This window comes from Chelon labrosus (genome assembly GCF_963514085.1).
Source record: "Chelon labrosus genome assembly, chromosome: 3".
NCBI classification, from domain to species: domain Eukaryota; kingdom Metazoa; phylum Chordata; class Actinopteri; order Mugiliformes; family Mugilidae; genus Chelon; species Chelon labrosus.
Window position 1 is genome coordinate 25,254,081 of NC_140339.1, and position 19,830 is coordinate 25,273,910.

General features: G+C 39.7%; 1 protein-coding gene across 1 annotated transcript; it reads left to right on the plus strand.

The window, feature by feature from the left end:
• The first annotated feature begins 1,013 nt into the window (after positions 1 to 1,013).
• usp47 (ubiquitin specific peptidase 47) lies at positions 1,014 to 19,357 on the plus strand. The gene is made up of 28 exons (XM_084541407.1): positions 1,014 to 1,311; positions 5,831 to 6,025; positions 7,075 to 7,188; positions 7,324 to 7,477; positions 7,570 to 7,666; positions 7,762 to 7,907; positions 8,025 to 8,104; positions 9,175 to 9,324; positions 9,471 to 9,566; positions 9,651 to 9,803; positions 10,502 to 10,663; positions 11,077 to 11,208; positions 12,060 to 12,136; positions 12,332 to 12,387; positions 12,481 to 12,593; positions 12,705 to 12,806; positions 12,944 to 13,151; positions 13,331 to 13,446; positions 13,558 to 13,677; positions 13,805 to 14,627; positions 14,881 to 15,056; positions 15,145 to 15,225; positions 15,340 to 15,455; positions 15,552 to 15,670; positions 15,887 to 16,017; positions 16,146 to 16,193; positions 16,279 to 16,409; positions 17,113 to 19,357. Exons 1-28 carry the CDS (start codon positions 1,267 to 1,269, stop codon positions 17,285 to 17,287), a joined length of 4,116 nt encoding a protein of 1,371 aa, XP_084397533.1. The 5' UTR covers positions 1,014 to 1,266; the 3' UTR covers positions 17,288 to 19,357.
• Positions 19,358 to 19,830: the final 473 nt, after the last annotated feature.

A 19,830-nucleotide genomic window follows, 5' to 3' on the forward strand; every position in this document is an offset into this window, starting at 1 on the left:
TGATCAGTTAGCTTGATTGAGAAACAGAATGAATTTTTAATTATCAGTCGGCTCAGTTAAAACCTGCAGTGTGGCCACAGCTGGATGCTGGATTACACTGCTTCAGGACCCCATTCAAAAATGGTCCCTTATTAACAACCTGATCCTGCTGTGAGGTGATTTGACTAAATACAAATGCATACACAGATCAGGTATAACTTTATGACCACCTTCCTAATATTGTGTAGGTCTCCCTTGTGCCTCCAAAACAGTTGTGACTCATCAGAGAATGGACATGGGCCTTCTGAGGGTGTGTCCTGTGGGAGTTGTTCCTAAACCGTTTTTGTGTGTATCTGTATCAGTGCTATCAAAGAGTGTCATTGCTATGGGGTGGGGGTGACTGGTCTGGTCTAAGTGGGTGGTACATATCTAAGTAACATCCACATGAATGCCAGGTCCAAAAGTTTACTTCTGCTGCCAGTGGTTTTATTGTGTGGCTGATCGGTGTACATGCCCCATTCAAAATTTCATCTGAAATAATAAAGATGGTAAAAATACAAGATCAGGTAATATTATGGATAAACTGGAGATGTGGGTCCCTGTGCTTAACAATGTCACTTAAAAATGTGCATAAGAAAATCGCATTATAAAATATTTGATATTAAGAAAATACAAAGTACAAATCTACAAACATTTATTCACATTTACATTTAAAAAATATGTGTAAAAAGTGTAAGCAATCCTCAGCCTATTGGAAACTACCCCCACCCTCCGTCGCAGCGTCATCCCTCATCAAAATGAATTGAAAAGCGGCGCTGCATTCTAAAAATTGAAAGCATTTTTTTCTAAATGACCCACACCTGACCCGAATCCCCAACACGCACAAACTAAAGCGTTAATGCTTCGGTGTTTTGTGTGTTTCTGTCGTCTCTGTCCTTTTAAAAACAATTAAAACCTCACACACGCACACCGACGTCATCCTGTCCGCACACACCACGCACGCTTGTCTAGATGGAATGTGACGCCAGAGCTCCCTGAGTGAAGTCTCGCGGAGTGAAACACCGGCCATTTTTCTCCATTTATAGCAGGACACTTTGTGCCTGGGTAGTGTAACCGTGAGTGTTACGATCACTTTGATACGCCTACAAGTTTTGGCAAGTTTAATTTAGTTTTCCAAGCATCCAAACTTGCATCAAACCGAGCACAAACCATGTTTGTGTTTACCGCTGCAAAGTTTTTTCGCTGACACCCTTGTCCGGATAGATGCTTGTCTAAACTGTCGCACAAATGGAAATGGTGCCTAGCGAGGAGAACCAGTTCGTACCCAAAGAGGTGAGGTTATTACGGACCCAGCTCCGGACGGAGAGTCTACCTCTGGGTGTTAGCTTTGTCACCTTTGCAGACCGTGTACATAAATAATGACACACTTTCTCACCACTTTTTGAGTTTTCGGTCTTGGTTCATCGTTTCGAGGCTAACTCTTAGCTGCTAGCAGTTAGCTAAACATGACTTGGACGGCCTATCGTGACATGGCTAACTACGGAAACTGCTAAAATCAGTTAGCGACTGGTTTAGCTACATGTCAGACGAAGTGAATTTGTGTAGGTTGCAAAACCTTTACCATAATGATTTTTCGACTATCTAACCTTCAGATTTGCCTTTATAGACTCAGAAAACGTTCGAGCTTTCCAAATGTTGAAGTTGACAGTCTGTTATATCGTCAAATAAATACGACATTTGTCAACATTACTTGGCTAACTTGCATAACATTAGCTAGTAGGATTTGGCTAGGTACCGTCGTTAGCCTATTTAAATCTCGTCTATTGCAACAGCTCCAGCTAATCTAAATGTTTTTGAAGTTGCTAAACCTAATACACCAGTTGACCTGACGGCCAGGGCTGAAACGACGTGTAGCCCAATGCTTACTTTTCCAATACGCATAGTTTGATTTATTTCTTGTACTCATTTGCAGTTGACTCGAACTTGTAGCTTTACTGTAAACGTTAATGTTAGCAACAGAAATTCGCAAGCTAACGCTAATGTTAGCGGAATTGGCTAGCTACGCTACTGGTGTAGCTGCAGATATTTGTCAACACTGCGTTAATATAAACATTTGATTAAAATATTCGCCTTTTCTATTTTGATATCTTTTATTAACTTAGTTGCCAACATGCCAGGCCACTAAGCATTTGCTTGTTTATCTTGACATGTTTGGCTTTGTGGTTTAGCTAACATTGACGTGCAGTATACTTCCTTAAACAATAATCTTTTAATCTCCGATAGTGCTGTTCTGTGTTTTTCACACATGTTGGACATTAATTTACTCTAGCTCTCTGACTGTCCCAGATGGTGATTTTGCAGTTGATATTTTGCCCTAGATTAACAGGGTGACTTTTAAGGGAAAACGTTCTAGAGGGTACTGTTGACGTCCCAGTCAGGGTATTGTAAGTTATTTCGTATTCATTTTAAGATTAGATTTACCTGTTTTTTATAGCATTTTGTTTACATTTACATACGCTGCAGAGGCATGCACCAACCCATTTACATTAAATTGCATTTAATGATGCAGCGTTGCACATTTAATGTTATATCATTTAGACACACAGCTTATTATGGGACTAATAGACTCTACAGGACAAGCAAGAAAAATGACTTGCACTTGTGAGGATGAATGGTGAATTATTTTCTTATAACCATATCTATTTTGCTGCACATTTTTATCACTTTTTACAGTCAAAGTGTATTTCAGGCTGTTTATGAAATTTACCAGATTATAAATCATATGCTTGAGTAATAACCCAAATATTTTTGAGTCATCACAATGTAAACAATAATTTCAATTTGGTAATTTGACTGTCACACTTTTGTCAGTTTTATAACAATCAAGAAAAAAGGAATAAAAGAAAGGTCCCTTTTATTCTTATTTGAAATGGAATCCTTTTGTTGTAGATTTATTAGTGATCTGCTCGTGGTTGTTTTAATTAAACCAGCTGAAGTTGATGTTAAACTAACGTAAGCTGCATGTGTTATTGAGAATACAAGGAAGTGGTTGTGGGATATTCTGGGACACTGGAAACAAGAGGGAGCTGTGTGTTTATGTCAGTGGTCAAATGACAGGAATGAGAGGAGAACCCATTTAATAAACATAGTGATATAATCACGCTCACATATGCTAAGCTTTTTACTGACATCATTTGAAAATATACAGTTTTTGATCTGTGGTTGATTTATTTTATAAATTAAGTGATATTGGCATGGCATGCCTACATGCTTTGTCATATCTTGGATTTTATTTATGGTTAATGATTACTTGTCAAGGTCAGATAGTGTCTTCTATGAGAGAATATATTTTCTCATTCTCGTTTGCCTCAAAGCCCATTGTGTTGACAACCTTTAGAAAAAGACACTTGCAAAAACATGCCTCTCGTCATGGTTAATAATTCATGAAAAAACGAATAGATTAAGACTTTTGGATGTGTTGAATATTGGTCTTCTTTGCTTGTACAAGTCACAACAAGTCAGAAATTCGATCTGGCAGTACTCTCTAGTGACATTAAATGTTTAGTGTTATCACCTCATCTGTTTTTTTCCACTGCTCTCAATGGTCATTGATTTACCAGCCACTGTCATTACTTGCCTAAACAATTTTTTGGACCCAGTAATCCATCCAAGTTGACAGATGGTTATTTGGTGTTATGCGATGTTCGGTCGAAAAAAATGTTGTAAAATGTAATTACATCTCTATAACTGTTGACATTTATTTCAGAGCATGCATTACTGTTCTGTTGTTTTTGTATTTGTGACATTTAGTAACGCATTAGTGTGTGATCATGGTTAATGACATTACACAACATTATGGTCTTTAATTATTTTGTTGCATTAATAATTAATTTTTATATAACTAGATTATTAAAGAAATACTGCCTGTGTTCTGTGGTAGTCTGTGGCTTCATGTCAACACCTTGTGATTATATCCATGGTAAAAATAACCTTTAATCTCATAATACACTTGTGTGTTGTCAGCTACAGCTTCTTTATAGGACCTGTCAGTCACATTTAGTCAAGATCACAAACCTTACAAAGAGGCTGCAAATTTGGGATGACTTGAATATATTCCTGTAATTGTCACCTTTTTACAAGCCAAGAGGTTCATTTGCCAGTCAAATACTAGTAGTCGTACGTTTACAAACCACCTTCTTTTGGCCTAAAATTGATGTATAAGAATGAGAGCGGAGTATATAAGACAGGTGTGTTTGAACACTTATTTTTACTTGTGTGTGTTTTAAGTTGTTCTTCATCCCAGTTATCTCCACATATTAGGGTGTGTTTTGGAGTTGCAGACAGAGTATTTTTGATGAAATGAAGAGGATTTCTCAGGTGTGTGTCATGGGAGTTTACTCATGGTAAAGCATGGTGTTAAATAAATGCATGGAGGAGGACCCTAGATGACTGTCATACTCAAGCAGTAATCAAGACATGTTTTCCATTTTAGGAGTCAGCTTCAACTTGTAATACCTTATCTGTCACATTCAACGCTGGTCTCATTCTGAATTCACAATACCTTTTTGTCAGTTTTGGTACTAGCACCAACATTATTTTAATACCATACTTTGTTGAGGATAGACCACAATCAAGAAAGTAAACCACTGCATCAAAATTAAATTTTGGGTAATGAGTACCATACTATACAAAAAAAAATTTGAACAATATCTCACTGTAATTTCAACTACTTAATAGTGTTTGGTTAGGATTTCTAATGTGTGATTTTTAACAATGTATAATACACACAACAATACAGCTGAAACTGTATTGTTGTGTGTATTATACTAACTTTTCATACTAACTTTCCCAAACATATATTTCAGTTTAATAAATTATAATGATAAATGTTATATAGTTGTCCTCCAGTTCTTAGAGTGAAGGAAACAGGTCTGGCATATCATTGCATTCTTGCTGTGTGACCTTTTCTTTCAGTTTATGCTACTTGCGGTTTTGGTACTGGTTTTCAGTCTGCAAATTGAGCTTGAGGAGTCACAGTACATTCCAGACCAATCTAAGAACAAGCTATTGGGAGCGCTTTGATCAGAGTGATTGGCCACCTCTTGAAACTCAGGTTCCACTTAAAAAATAGTTGGCAAAATGAAGCATGAGTCCGCAATTTTTAAAAGAAATTGTGGATAACTTAGAGGAAAATTGACCACCTGTGCCTGCTGTCTTGTGAAGAAAAGTTTCTTGCTTATGTGTATAAGGAGATAACATCTATTTCTCTGCCTATTTGAAAATTGGTCTATCTAATGCAGATTCCTATTAACTGCTGATGAACCACAGTGGCAAAAAGAAAGATATGATCCTTTGTACTAACCTCTAGCATGTCATCACCAACATCAGTTTTCATGTGAAATGAACTATTTTCAGCCAATACCATATTTTGAAGAATGGAAATGTGTTTGGCTGTAAAACCTTTTAACTAGAAAAAGTTTGATTCTCAAAAGTTGTCCATTTAAAACAAAAATCCCAATCAATAATTGTATTGCAGCTATTGTTTTTTCTTATTTTGATAGGCTTAAAAAAAAAAAAAAAAGGGGGAAAATAAAAAACTAATTCGGTTCAATACCTGGCTCAAACTGGCATAGGCTACGTGTGTAGGTTACAGCGTCTAGTCTTGCAGTACCTTAAATGAGCCTTTATCCAGCTGGCATGCGGTGAAGGGTTTTCTTTTGTGTGCTGGCATGTTTGTGATGATGACATTTATTGCACAGGTTCACAGTATTTATTTTAATGTTAAGCTTGGAACACACAAAAAAAGCTGGTAATTCTTGGTAACATGTTTTCTGTTGTTCTTGATTTGCAGATCCACAATGCAGCTGAGGAGCCCCGGGTGTTGTGTATTATTCAGGATATCACCAGTGCGAAGACGGTGAACGAAAGGCTAACCCTCAACCTCCCTGCTTCCACTACCCTCTCCAAGCTTCATGAAGACGTTGCCCACAAAGCGGGATATGTGAATGGCACTTTTGACCTTGCATGGGGAAACACACAGGACATGGTTAGGAACTTAATTCATCTCTTTTGGTCTCTTTTGATTGTGCCAATGTGTGGATCTCTGGTGGGGTAAAATTTGCATTACAGTCAACCAGGTGCATCTAAAAGGTATAATAGTCATTGCATGCAAAGGGGTGTTTCTTGCGTTGATTGTATGTTGAAATTGAATCTGTAGGAGTCCTTTTCCCCTCGTACTTAAAGTAAATGTTTGAACAAAAACATAGTTGACTTAACGTGGTTACATAGAAAGTTCTGTATTTATATTGTTATTTTTATAGTAATTGTTTGCTTATGTGTGAATTAATAGTTTTAACAAGTGATGATGTGTCATTGCTGTGTTTATTATTATTGTTTATGTATTTTTCGGTGTAGTTGAGTATTTCTGGTGGGATCTGGTGGCTTGTGTGTCGTAAAATTCATTATAATGGCCGGCTTGTGTTTACAGTTGCTATTCACTCATGGTTCACTTACATTCAGTATCTCCTGCACTACCTGCATTGGAAGGGCAGTGCCACCGTATCATGACCTCAGCAAAGCTAATACCTGTACTCTTACAGCTCTAACGCAGTGTAGAATGACTGCACTCTTAATGTACTTAATCAGTACTGAGTTTGTTGTGTTATCTCTTTGCGTACATATTATTTCTTTTCTTAAATGAGCCCAGGCTAATCCTGCTGCTGACCCAGGCCAAAGCCCAGGTGCTGTGTCTGTTGTTATCTAACTGAGTAGGTCAGTGGATTAAGCTACTGCATGTTTCCACTGCAGCACTTTGCTTGCTCGTTCTCAGCTTGACCCTGGAGAAAGACAGTTGGGTATCGTTCTTCACATGTTGGCCTCAACGTGCTTTCCTTGTACACATCGATACAGGGAATTTCCTGAAAATGATTTCAGTAGGAGTTTAAGTGTTGGTGTGAGTTCATCCCATGTGTAGTCTGTTGCCAGGCAGCTTGTTTCGAATGTTTGTCGGCTGTTAATCTTCTGTATTGTTGACCTCGGGGTAAAACATTACCGATCTGTTTATGTGATCTTTGTTTTTACTTTGTTTTGCTCTAGGCACCACTGGACCATAGCAGTGTGATGTCCCTCTCAGACTCTGGGTTTGAGCCTGGTAAGAAGAATTTCCTCCAGCTTACGGACAAAGATGGAGAACAGCCCCAGGTGGCATCAGTAAGTAGTCTATATTAACAATGAGTATGTTATATCTTTAAACATATTTAAAAACATATTTTTATTGAACACTGCTACAGTAATATTTATTGCTGTTGGTAAATTAAATATATTAACATTAATGTTTGTGTGCAGGATGAGTCAGGAACAGCAGATAGTAGTGGAATGGATGATAGTTCCCAGGAGCGATTTATTGGGCCCCTCCCGAGAGACAGCACTGCAGGCTGCAGTGGTGACTACAGTAGTCCATCTTACTCCTACTCGTCCATACTCAACAAATCTGACACGGGTGGGGTTTGGTTTCTTGTTGACATGTAACTCCACTAAATTTATACAACACCAATCTGTTTCTTTACATCTCGTATCTTGCTCCACCCACAGGTTATGTGGGCCTGGTGAACCAAGCTATGACCTGCTACTTGAACAGTCTTCTGCAAACGCTGTTTATGACCCCAGAGTTCAGAAATGCACTCTACAAGTGAGTAGCTATGTTAGAACATATTGTGAACATTGTGAAGTTATACCCATCAAGTATCCTTTGAAAATGGTTTTGTACCTGCTGTTTAACTTCAGCTGGGAGTTTGAGGAGTCAGAGGAGGATCCAGTCACCAGTATCCCCTACCAGCTGCAAAGGCTGTTTGTTCTTTTGCAAACTAGTAAGAAACGGGCCATTGAGACCACAGATGTGACGCGCAGCTTTGGCTGGGACAGCAGTGAGGGTGAGCATACTCTCCTGTGGCTAGACTCACATGGCTTGTCTGTGTGTTCGTCAAAGAAGAGACCATGTGCCTCTGCATCTGTACACTTAATTATACTTTTTGCTCGTTTGTTTTTAGCTTGGCAACAGCATGACGTCCAGGAGCTGTGCAGGGTCATGTTTGATGCCCTGGAGCAGAAGTGGAAGCAAACAGAACAGGTAGGAGAAATCAAGAAGTTTTCTTGGACTTCTAGCAACAAAAGTTAAGCTACCAGACTGAAGGGCTCCCCCCCCCCCCCCGAAATGGAAACAAAAGACCTACTGTGGAAAAATTGCAGTGGGCTACTAAGCCCCAGGGTTTTGGTGTTTCTTATCTCAGGAGTAAGTTAAAAACAGCAAACACTTGATCCAGTGTGCGTATGTACAACCATGTGGTGTGTGCACATGAGCTTTGTTAGGACAAACTGAATGCATGTGAAACCCACTAAAAATAACATAAGTAACATGCTGCCACAAAGGATTTGTTGTTTAGTTTTGATTTTCAGCTACAAACTACACTAATAAGAGGATAATCACTGGACAGCTAGATAACACCAAGCTTCCAAGCTTGCATATCTCCATTATTTGAACTGTCTGTCTAGTGATATTCATGCCCTGTTGGTTTTTGTTGGTTCTGAACCTGTGAAAACAGTTGTCGTATTGAGCTTGTATACAGTACTGTTTTCGCAGTCTGGGTCACACTCTCTGTCACTAGCGAACTTTGAAATCGGTGCTGGTTGTTGTTAGTAGGGCTGGTTTTCAAAAAAGATTTATTTTTTCTTTAGATTCAAAGCGATCTCCATTTGAAATATCAAATATCCCTAACCCTAAGATTGATTTTTATATTATTTTAATTATGTCATTAGCTGCATCATCTATTTAGAAATCTTTTTGTAGTTTTGCAAGACGAGTCATGTGAAACCAGTCTCATGATACGATTAGTCTATTGTAATATCTCTATACGAATTGATATTGGATTGAGTTGAATTAGTTCAGGAAATCTGTAGCGATACCCAGCCCAAGTTATTATCAGGTTAATGTTCTAACTCTGCAGTGTGTTTTAAAAGGTCATATGAGATGTGTAAAGGCAACCATGTTGTTATGGCTTTGAATTGGCGTGTCTTTCTATCTACTTTTAATTCAGGTGATGCCACACATCAGTAATTGCACATAGGTGCTCTCTTTAGTAAAAGAGTTTAGCGTGGAGAGAAAATTTTCTCTACCTGACTGTTACGCTTCCATATCCACAGGCTGACTTGATCAACCAGTTATACCAGGGCAAGTTGAAGGATTATGTCCGTTGTCTGGAGTGTGGCTATGAGAGCTGGAGGATTGATACTTACCTGGACATCCCTCTTGTGATCCGGCCCTTTGGAGCCAGCCAGGCCTATGGCAGTGTGGTGTGTATCTCTCTACATTTTGCTCCATTAAACATTTTAGACACTGGCAAAAATGGACAGTAACTTAAATGCTGTTTTAAATTGAGTACTTTCATTTAGTATTTAAGCTTTCTTCTAAATGGACCTGTATAATTTTGCTGCCACAGGAGGAGGCTTTGCAGGCATTCATCCAGCCAGAAACTCTGGATGGGCCCAACCAATATTTCTGTGAGCGCTGCAAAAAGAAATGTGATGCCCGGAAGGTGAGCATGCCGAAGATGTGACACAGGAATTGTGTTGAGAGAACTCAGCGTTTTGTTGTCTGACTCAAATATTTCTCTACACAGGGTCTGAGATTTCTGCACTTTCCCTACCTGCTGACATTACAGCTGAAAAGGTTTGATTTTGACTACACCACTATGCATCGCATCAAACTTAATGACCGCATGACTTTCCCTGAGGAGCTTGACATGAGTCCATTCATTGATGTGGAGGATGAGGTGAGAGCAGCAATGTGATTTGAGCCATTTAAATTAGATTAGTAGGCCTTCAGAGTAGTGAACACTGTGTGGCTTAATCTAAATGCCATTCTTTTCCCTTTTTCTACTTTTAACCATCAAAAGATGATGGATAATTGATAAGCTGTTGTTTCATGTTTTCTGTTGTTTATTTTCTTTGTGTAGCTTTACATTTTCACATCTGGCACATTTCTTCCAACAGACAGAGAGATTTCCTGGTTTTCCACTTACATTTTTCATACAATCTGATCTGATCTGTATTAAGTCACAACTTTAGACATTCCCACTGTCTTTCAGCTGTTTTTTGTCTTTATTGGGTAATTAATTGTCATCAGTGATGGTGAACTTCAACAGTGACTGTTATTAAAAAAAGTAAATAAAAAAAAGTACTTAAAAATCAGTACTAAATAATAAAAATAAAAATCCTTCATTTAGTCATGAAGCATTCCCTACCCAATCAAGCACCATAACGTTTATGGTGGATTATGGATGTTAACCAGTTCCAAGATTTCCTCTGTTACTCTGGAGTTCTTTCCTCTCTGAGCATCCTGCCTTTTGGAGTCATAGCTGGGCTGTACATATGTTTGACCACTGTGTCTGTTATTTTTTGTTTTTTTTTTTTGTTTCGTTTTTAAACCTTTAATTTTTGTTATTGTATTTTCAAATGGCCTCTTCTCTAGAAGTCACCTCAGACAGAGAGTTGCACTGACAGTGGAGCGGAGAATGAAGGCAGTTGCCACAGTGACCAGATGAGTAACGATTTTTCCACCGATGACTGTGTGGATGAGGGCATCTGCTTGGACAGCACCAGCAGCAGCACAGAGAGGGTGTTGAAGCCAAAGGTAATCATATTGTCAAATGATGCTATAGACATTGTTGGTAGCCTCCTTGGTTCATCTACAGTATGTGAAAATGCATTTGATCAATACAAGCACCTGAACAAGTAACTTGTAACAGTATATCCCATAAGATTTTCTCTCATCTGTACATGTTGGGATAAGAGACATGGTTGAAAAATTATATGTCCCTGCTTTTGTTACGTGTGACGTCTATCTCTCATTTATAATATGTGCTACACTTTCCAGTTGCTGATCTAGCCAGCATTTGGCGAGGTTGATTTGTAGTGTTAACTTGAATAGCGACCGACAGACATTGATCTTTAGCTGTAAATTTACAACACAAAAGCATATCACCTGGAATGTCTATAACTTGATTGCTGCTTTTATCTGTACAATGATGACCTATTTATTTTCAGAGTTTGCTGACCTTTGAGCTGTTCTCTGTTATGGTCCATTCTGGGAGCGCTGCGGGTGGCCACTACTACGCCTGCATTAAATCCTTCACTGACGGCCAGTGGTACAGTTTCAATGATCAGCACGTTAGCAAGGTCAGCATCAGTCCTCGATTGACCTGTTTCATCCTCTTTCTGAAAATATACTGCCTGGCCAAAAAAAAAGGTCTCCTGCTCTAATATTTCGTTGAACCACCTTTAGCTTTGATTACAGCACACATTCACTGTGGCTTTGCTTCAGTAAGCTTCTGCAATGTCACAAGATTTATTTCCATCCAGTGTTGCATTCATTTTTCACCAAGATCTTGTATTGATGATGGGAGAGTCTGACCACTGCACAAAGCCTTCTCCAGCACATCCCAAAGATTCTCAATGGGGTTAAGGTCTGGACTCTGTGGTGGTCAATCCATGTGTGAAAATGATGTCTCATGCTCCCTGAACCACTCTTTAACAATTTGAGTCAGATGAATCCTGGTATTGTCATCTTGGTATATGCTCGTGCCATCAGGGAAGAAAAAAATCCATTGATGGAATAACCTGGTCATTCAGTATATTCAGGTAGTATGCTGACCTGGATCACAGTACTGCCCCCACAGGTACAGTAGGCACTAGGCATGATGGGTGCATCACGTCACCTGCCTCTCTTCTTGTTTTCTCTGCTTGATACATGCCAGTGATTTGACCCTTCTCAAACAGAAGGGTCAGGATGTATCTTTCAACATGGTTGTTTAGGAAATGAGAAGCTCCTCATTGCACTTTTTTTTTTTTTTTTTTGGCCAGGCAGTGTAAATGTCACCCAGAATGACTCAACAAGACTGTCTCTGCTAGTTTTGTTACACTCTTTCTATAAACGAGGTCACAAATGTGCTCTTTGCTGCCATCATTTTAACATGCTGTTTATTGTTGGTACTATGTGTTGAATCAGTCTGTGTATTTTTGTTTAACAGATCACCCAGGATGATATCAGGAAGACTTATGGGGGGTCCTCAGGGAGCAGAGGCTATTACTCCAGTGCCTTTGCAAGGTCTGTTGTGTCTCATATCCATCTCTCCAGCACTGCATGGATTTACTGACATCACACACTCAAAGTACATTAGCTTCGAAAAGAGGAAAAACACTGAAATCTGTTTTACATCTGTTTTCAAAGAGTAATAAACAAGCTTATATTAAAAAAAAAATGTAATTATTATTAAGACATCGTTTTTTTTTCTTCCCGCAGCTCTACAAATGCATATATGCTGATTTATAGATTGAAAGATCCCTCAAGGAATGCGAGTAAGAAATCATTCATTTAAATATGCAGTTGTCCTAGCCTGTAGGTTTCCCCACACCAGTAGATTAAATGTGTGCTATTTGTTCTTTCTTAAGAATATTTATCAGTAGAAGACCTCCCAGAGCACATAAAGAGTTTGGTTAAGAAGGAGAAAGAGTCTGAAGAGCAAGAAAAGAGACAGAGAGAGATTGAACGCAACACTTGCAAGGTACTTGGGGTGGTCACTGTTCTGCTTCTGAATAAGGATCAGTTAATACATTACTGCTTGTTATTAAAATGTAGTTGGAACTTTTGGTAATGCTATACTCTTTATCACCAGATCAAGCTTTTCTGCATGCATCCTGTGAAGATGATGATGGAGAGCAAGTTGGAAGTGCACAAGGACAAAACTCTGAGAGAAGCAACTGAAATGGCCTACAAGGTTTGTTGAGTTGCTCTGTGGTTTTATAATAAACTTTATTAATCTAATACGTTTTGAATAAGTGGTTAGACACAAAAAAACAGATGATTTGTCCTCATGAATGCTTTTGTGACCATTTGTGTATTTCTGTACCTCAGATGATGGAGCTGGAGGGAGTCGTCCCTCTGGACTGCTGTCGCTTGGTAAAGTATGATGAGTTCCATGAATACTTGGAGTGCTCATATGAGGGTGAAGAGGACACACCGATGGGCCTGCTGCTGGGAGGAGTAAAGTCCTCGTACATGTTTGACTTGCTGCTAGAGACCCGCAAACCAGAGCAAGTGTTCCAGCCTTACAAACCTGGAGGTCAGTATTCTGCTACTTTCAAGTCAAACATTTAGTAATAACAGTTAGGAATGACCTGGCCTTGGAGATAATAATGTTTACACTACTATGTGAAGTGCACAATGATGTCTAGAGGATCAGAATTCCATGGGAATTAGGTGCTTTTTGTCAGTATTGGTGTGTTTCTGATTTTTTTACAGAGGTGATGGTGAAGGTTCATGTTGTTGATCTGAAGACTGAGACCATTGCCTCTCCAGTCAGTGTTCGAGCGTACTTGAACCAGACGATCACTGAATTCAAGCAGCTTATTGCACAGGTTTCTTACTTTTCTCAGTTGACCATTAATACAGAAGTCTGTAAAATGCATGTTCATTGAATGAGAACATGAGATCAGCTTTGCATATTTCAATGTGTGTTTTGTATACAGGCTACCGGGCTGTCTGCAGAAGCCATGCGTGTGGTGTTGGAGCGCTGCTATAATGACCTCCGGCTCCTCTATGTCCCAAACAAGACACTGAAAGCTGAGGGATTCTTCAGGAGTAATAAGGTCCCTTTATTATGTTCTGTGTTTCTTGTGTTGTGCTACCTTGTATTTGCATTGTGTTCCTAAAGATTTGTGCAACATTTTGCAGTCGACGTCCACTTTAACACAACTTTGACTTTTTTTCCATTAGGTTTTTGTTGAGAGCTCGGAGTTGACAGATCATCAGGTTGCTTTCACTGACTCACTCTTGTGGAAACTGTTGGATCGTCACGGGAACACGATTCGACTGTTGGTCTTATTGCCCGAACAGTCTCCTGGTACCCTGGCCAACAGAACTCTTTGCCAAAAAGTAGGGAGTGACTCTGATGCACCCTTTGAGGGCTCAAAGGGTAACAGGAAGTCTGTGGAGGCTATCCTGGAGGAGAGCACAGAAAAGTTAAAGAATCTGTCTCTGCAGCAGCAGCAGCAGCAGCAACAGCAACAACAGCAGGGCTCCAGCACCAGTGACAGCCAGAAAAGCTCTGACACCAGCGACTTTGAACATATCGAATCGCCAACCCAAGAGGCTGACTCAAACTCTTCACTCTGTGTGGCTGCAGATAACAGAGAGTTAGAGAACCGGATCAGGGCCACATCTGCAGGTGGCGGCGGTGCCTCTGACCCTGAGAACCACTTTGCTTCTGAGGAGCGGTCGGACTCTGAGGTGAACAATGACCGCAGCACCAGCTCAGTGGACAGTGACATACTGAGTTCCAGCCACAGTAGTGACACACTGTGTAATGCAGACAGCGGCCCCATCCAGCTGGCCAATGGCCTGGACTCGCACAGCATCACAAGTAGCCGACGCTCTAAAGCCCACGAGGGCAAAAAGGAGACCTGGGACACTGCTGAAGAAGACTCTGGAACAGACAGCGAGTATGACGACAATGGAAAGAGCAAGGCAGAGGCTCAGTACCTTTACTTCAGAGCAGAGCCTTGTTCTCAAGACGACGCTGCATGGGATGCACAAAAATGTATACACCTTTTATTTATAATGTGTTGTAAAAGATTTCTCATCCTTAACTAGTTTGATTTGGGTGAAATTACATTTTCAATTTTTCTAGACAAAAATTATAATATATTGTTTTCTTGAATTGCTCCCTCATTTAATTTAAACTTTAAGTTCTGTTATCTAAACTATTCTAACAAAAGGAGAGTGACCAACATATTCATCAGCTTTGTTTTTTTACATTCTGATATATTGACATTTCTTGTGCTCTACTTCAGGCTTAGTGGTTCATGTGGACAAGAGAATAACATTAGCAGCGTTTAAACAGAACCTGGAGCCCTATGTAGGAGTGACGTCAACCCAGTTCAAGGTGTTTCGGGTTTACGCCAACAACCAGGAGTTTGAGAGTGTACGACTCAACGAAACACTGTCATCGTTCTCTGATGATAACAAGGTCGGGAATGTTCAGGATTTATTAATATCATTGCTACCCTTTGTGTGGAAGTGAGATGAGCTAAAACTTGACTTATTACTCTCCATAGATAACCATTCGATTAGGAAGAGCCTTGAAGAAGGGTGAATACAGAGTTAAAGTGTACCAACTACTAGTGAATGAACCAGAGGTGAGAACAGAGTGTATCTTGTCATGATCGGGCAAGGTTTTGATTTTAATAATATATGTTCCTTATTATCGTGATCTGAAATATAGTAATCCAGTGTATGTTATTTTTTTGTAGCCTTGCAAGTTTCTTGTGGACACTGTGTTTGCCAAGGGCATGACTGTCAGACAGTCCAAAGAAGAGCTGCTCCCTCAGTTGAAAGAGCACTGCAAGCTTGACCTCAGCATTGACAGGTGAGCTAAGTCACTGATCAAAGTTTGATAGACTAAGCTAAAATTAATGAAGTATAGGTATGTATAAAACTAATTATGTACGTGTATGGGGTTCAGGGTTCGTCTCCGGAAAAAGACGTGGAAGAATCCAGGCACAGTGTTTCTGGATTACCATGTCTATGAGGAAGACATCAGCATTTCATCCAACTGGGAGGTTTTCCTGGAAGTCCTTAATGGTAACACATGATCTAAAGTTTCTTTCAAACTAGTTAGAATATTATATACATAAATAAATACTATATGCTTGTTTTGGTACCTTATGCCTTTGCTCTGGAAAAAAAACTTGAGACAAAAATGTAGTTGGTGAAACTAGATCCAGATTGCTCCTAAACCTCTTACCTAGCTGCTTAAGTTTGAGCTGATTGATCCGTGGTCTCCTGTCTGTTTCTCAGAACCAGAGAAGATGAAGTCCATGTCACAGCTCGCAGTTCTGACTCGGAGATGGAGCCCGGCTACAATGAAGCTGGGGCCTTTTCAGGAGGTCATTCTGGAGAGCAGCAGTGTCGAAGAACTCAAAGAGAAGGTACGTCTATCACTTGATAATTGTTTTCACTCAGTGCTACAGTGGTGTGGGATTGAAATTATTTTACACACTCACTGCTCTAAGCAACACAGCTTTTCTTGTGGCTTATTTGTGTATTCTGTTTGCAGCTCAGTGAAATAAGTGAGATCCCCCTTGAAAACCTGGAGTTTGCAAAGGTATGTGAAATTAATAACTTACAAGAGGACATGATTTAAACTTTTCTGTTGCATTACTGATGAGCTTTCTGTTGGATCTCTGCAGGGTAGAGGAACATTTCCTTGTGATATTTCTGTGTTGGAGATCCATCAGGATTTGGACTGGAATCCCAAGGTGTCAACCCTTAATGTGTGGCCTCTTTACATCTGTGATGATGGAGCTGTGGTCTTCTACAGGTAAAAAAAAAATAGTCCTGTACCTTCAAGTACAGGTTGATTCTTGGGTCTTAAATGCTTAAATGTTGTAACACCAGGCTATGGTTGAGCAGGACTATAAATATCTCCTTGAAGCCTCAACAAGGGCACAACAAACCTTTAAATTAATGTCACAAAATTGTTCAGGTGCACCAATTGCCTTTTTCTCACACTAGTAGTTGCATTTAAATTAATTTCCATGTCATAAGAGAGAAATAAAAATATGTAATTAGGAGTAATGTGACTTGTAAAGTGAAACCCAGTCTTATTCCTATCACAGTCTCAGTAATGACTGCTGCTGCAGTTAATTCAGTTTTACCACAGGAGGCTTGTTTATGAGCTTCTCTGCTACTGCTAATAGTTTGGCACTGCAGACCCTCTTACCAAAATTTTACATATGCTGCTATCTTATCCTGAATGTTGACAATGTGTTGTGTCATGTTTTAAAGAAACCAGCCCTTAAGCTGAAATATACAGTTTTAATACGATTGTGTAATAGTTGTTCTATTATTCATTGTTCCCAAAAATATTTAACACATGAAGTCCACAGATTAGATGCCACCTCTTGGTGTATCAATATAAATATTTGATTAATATTTAAATTTTAGAGGAAAATATTACATTTTAGAGGAATTTAAATATTTGTGACTTGAGACCAGCATTACAGCGGCATTTGTTTGTGCAGGGACAGCACAGAGGAACCTCTGGAGCTGTCGGAGGATGAGCGCAACGACCTAATGAAGAAGGAGAGCAGTCGTTTGCTCAAGACAGGACACCGCGTCAGCTACTCGCCACGCAAGGAGAAGGCCCTCAAGATCTACCTGGACGGTGGCCCTGCCAAGGACCCGGGGCAGGACTGAGACGCAGACAACCACTCTCTGTGATTCGGATCGTCTGGCTGCTGCAGCAAAAGCAACCAGGCTGCGGGACCCTGAACGTCAGGCCCGATAGTGACTTGAAATCAAGCAGCGCAGTGAGGCTGACGTGCTCTCAACCTCCACTCTGAGCCCCAGGACTGGCTCAGAATCCCTATTGTGCACTATAGTGTATTGTACTGTAAAGTTTAAAGGGAAGTACAAAAGCTATTCATACAGAAAAAGAATCAAATACTGTATAGACAAATCAATTTAACATAAAAGATTCAGAGAAGGATGCAGAGATGTTCGGACTGCAACTGGCCTGGAGGGCATCTATTCAAGTCTCCAGTCTCCTTTTACATCAGGCTCTTTCACTCCTCCCTGTCACTGCGTCTTTGATCTTCCTGTTTTGGACATAGTATTCATTTGTGGCCGTCTGTGTCCATGTGTAGACACGTTTTGAGCACTGTAAGAAATCATTCTCGTCTTATGTTGATCACCTTCCTTTAGAAACTTTAAAACCAACAACAGGTTCAACCCAGAGCTACTTATCCAGCCTTCCTCAGTCTCTCTATTTCTGGTGAGACAAACCTCACTCTCTCAGTGACTTTGAAGTTCAGTCATTCACTCACAAGATTTAATGAATCAAAAAAGCAACAATTGAGAATTTGTAAACTAAAAGTTGTTTCTGCTCCTCCAATGCTCCTATAATGGCAGAGTAGTATATTATGGGATGTTCTTACTGCTGCTGTTTGTGCTTTATAGGAGCTCTGCCTGTTACATCACTTCCACTAGATGTAGTGATACATAGGCTATTGGTTCTTTAATTCAAAGTACAATGAAACTAAAGCAAGTGGACTATGTCAAGAATCTCCTTGTTTTGCTGTAAATTATTCTTTTGCTCCAGACTTAATCGTTCAGTTTGGTCTTGTGAGACACCAGGCACACATCTGCTTTTCCTGTATTAACCTTTAATTTAGAAAGTGGATATCTTTGTTTTTTTCTTTGCACCATGTGAACTGGGTGTACATGTCTATTTTCATCCACTTGTCTGTGTGTGTGGTGTTGTATTGAGGGGAGGGAGCGCTCTGGATTTTTGGCAGAGCTTGGGGTGGTGGTTTTTTTTTTTGTTTTTTTTTTGCGCTTCTACCTGCTGCTGCTTGATAAACTGACACCAGATGGTGTAGAAAGCCTGCTGGACTCCCTCCTCAGTCTGCCCGTGGACTGTCGCTCAGCATCCCAGCCCACCCCCCTCCTGGGCATCTGATGCTGCCACCAGCTATTCACTGTAGAAATGCCAATACCAGAAGAAAATCTTTTCATTTTGTTGTTGTTGTTTATTTCTTTGAGATTTCAGATCCTGTGTGAAAATAGGATTTTAGAAATGAATTAAATTGCTTTTTTTGATAAGTGTAGTTTTCTGTCACTGTAAATTACAGTGGTTTAATTGACTCAAAAAATGCTTTAATTCGCCCAAAGGTGAAAGAGTTGTATAAACTGCTTAGCATAAAGTGCTGAGGTTATATTTGACAGTTGTTGCTGTAAGTTAACGTCTGGCACAAGTAACTTATACTACTGCATTTACACAAATTAGGTATCTAATATTTTAACTTCCAGCCTGGCTTTTTAAAGAAGTCACATACATACACAAACAAACATATTTGGAGCATCCTGATGGCTGGTTGGTGAAGGCGCACAACATACAAAGTCATCTGGTTCCAGTCACTGCCACTCCACTCATCATTATTTTCTGCTTGCCTCCATACTGTCTTATCAAATACATGGAAATAGTCACCTTAAACTGTCGGGGTAAGGCAACAGACAGAGCTTCAGTTTCCCATTAATGTTGTATGTAGTGTAGCAGTTTAAATTAAGTTGACTTCCTTCCCCATCGTTGTTGTTGTGCTTTAATGATTGTTTTGTTTAATTCTGGTTAAACTCCATAACCGTTGTTTTTATGTTGCCTGATTAGAGGCTGTTCTCTAATCAGGCAATTTCAATCTGACAAGAGGAATAATCAGCCATTACTTGCACACACACGTGTGAGTGTGCAAGGTCTTCAAATGTTTTACTCAGTAAACAAATAAAATATACCACTGGCCTTTTTACTTTTTACATATTTTTACTTCAACTAAAGGGTCATTAATTACAACTAATGCAGTCCCTTAGCACTTTTGCTGTAAATCCTGAAGCTCTTATTTTATTTTCAACATACGGCATCGCTACAGTTTAAGTTTGCACCTCACCATCAGATTAATCAGAAGCACTGGAACTAGTTAGTTTGTACACTGATGGTGTACACAGTAGTGGACACATCAATCGGCAACAACATCGAAACCACCAACAGGTTGTATGAATAAAATGAATGATTTTATTACGATGAAATGTTCTTCTGGGAAACCTGGCACCTGGCATTCATGTTACTTTAATACGTTCCAGCACCTGGACATTGTTGCAGAATGAGCGCACACCTCATTGCAAAGACAAGGGGGTGTTCCTTGCATGTTGGTGCCATATGTTCCCCAGATAAGTGACACATAGTCACC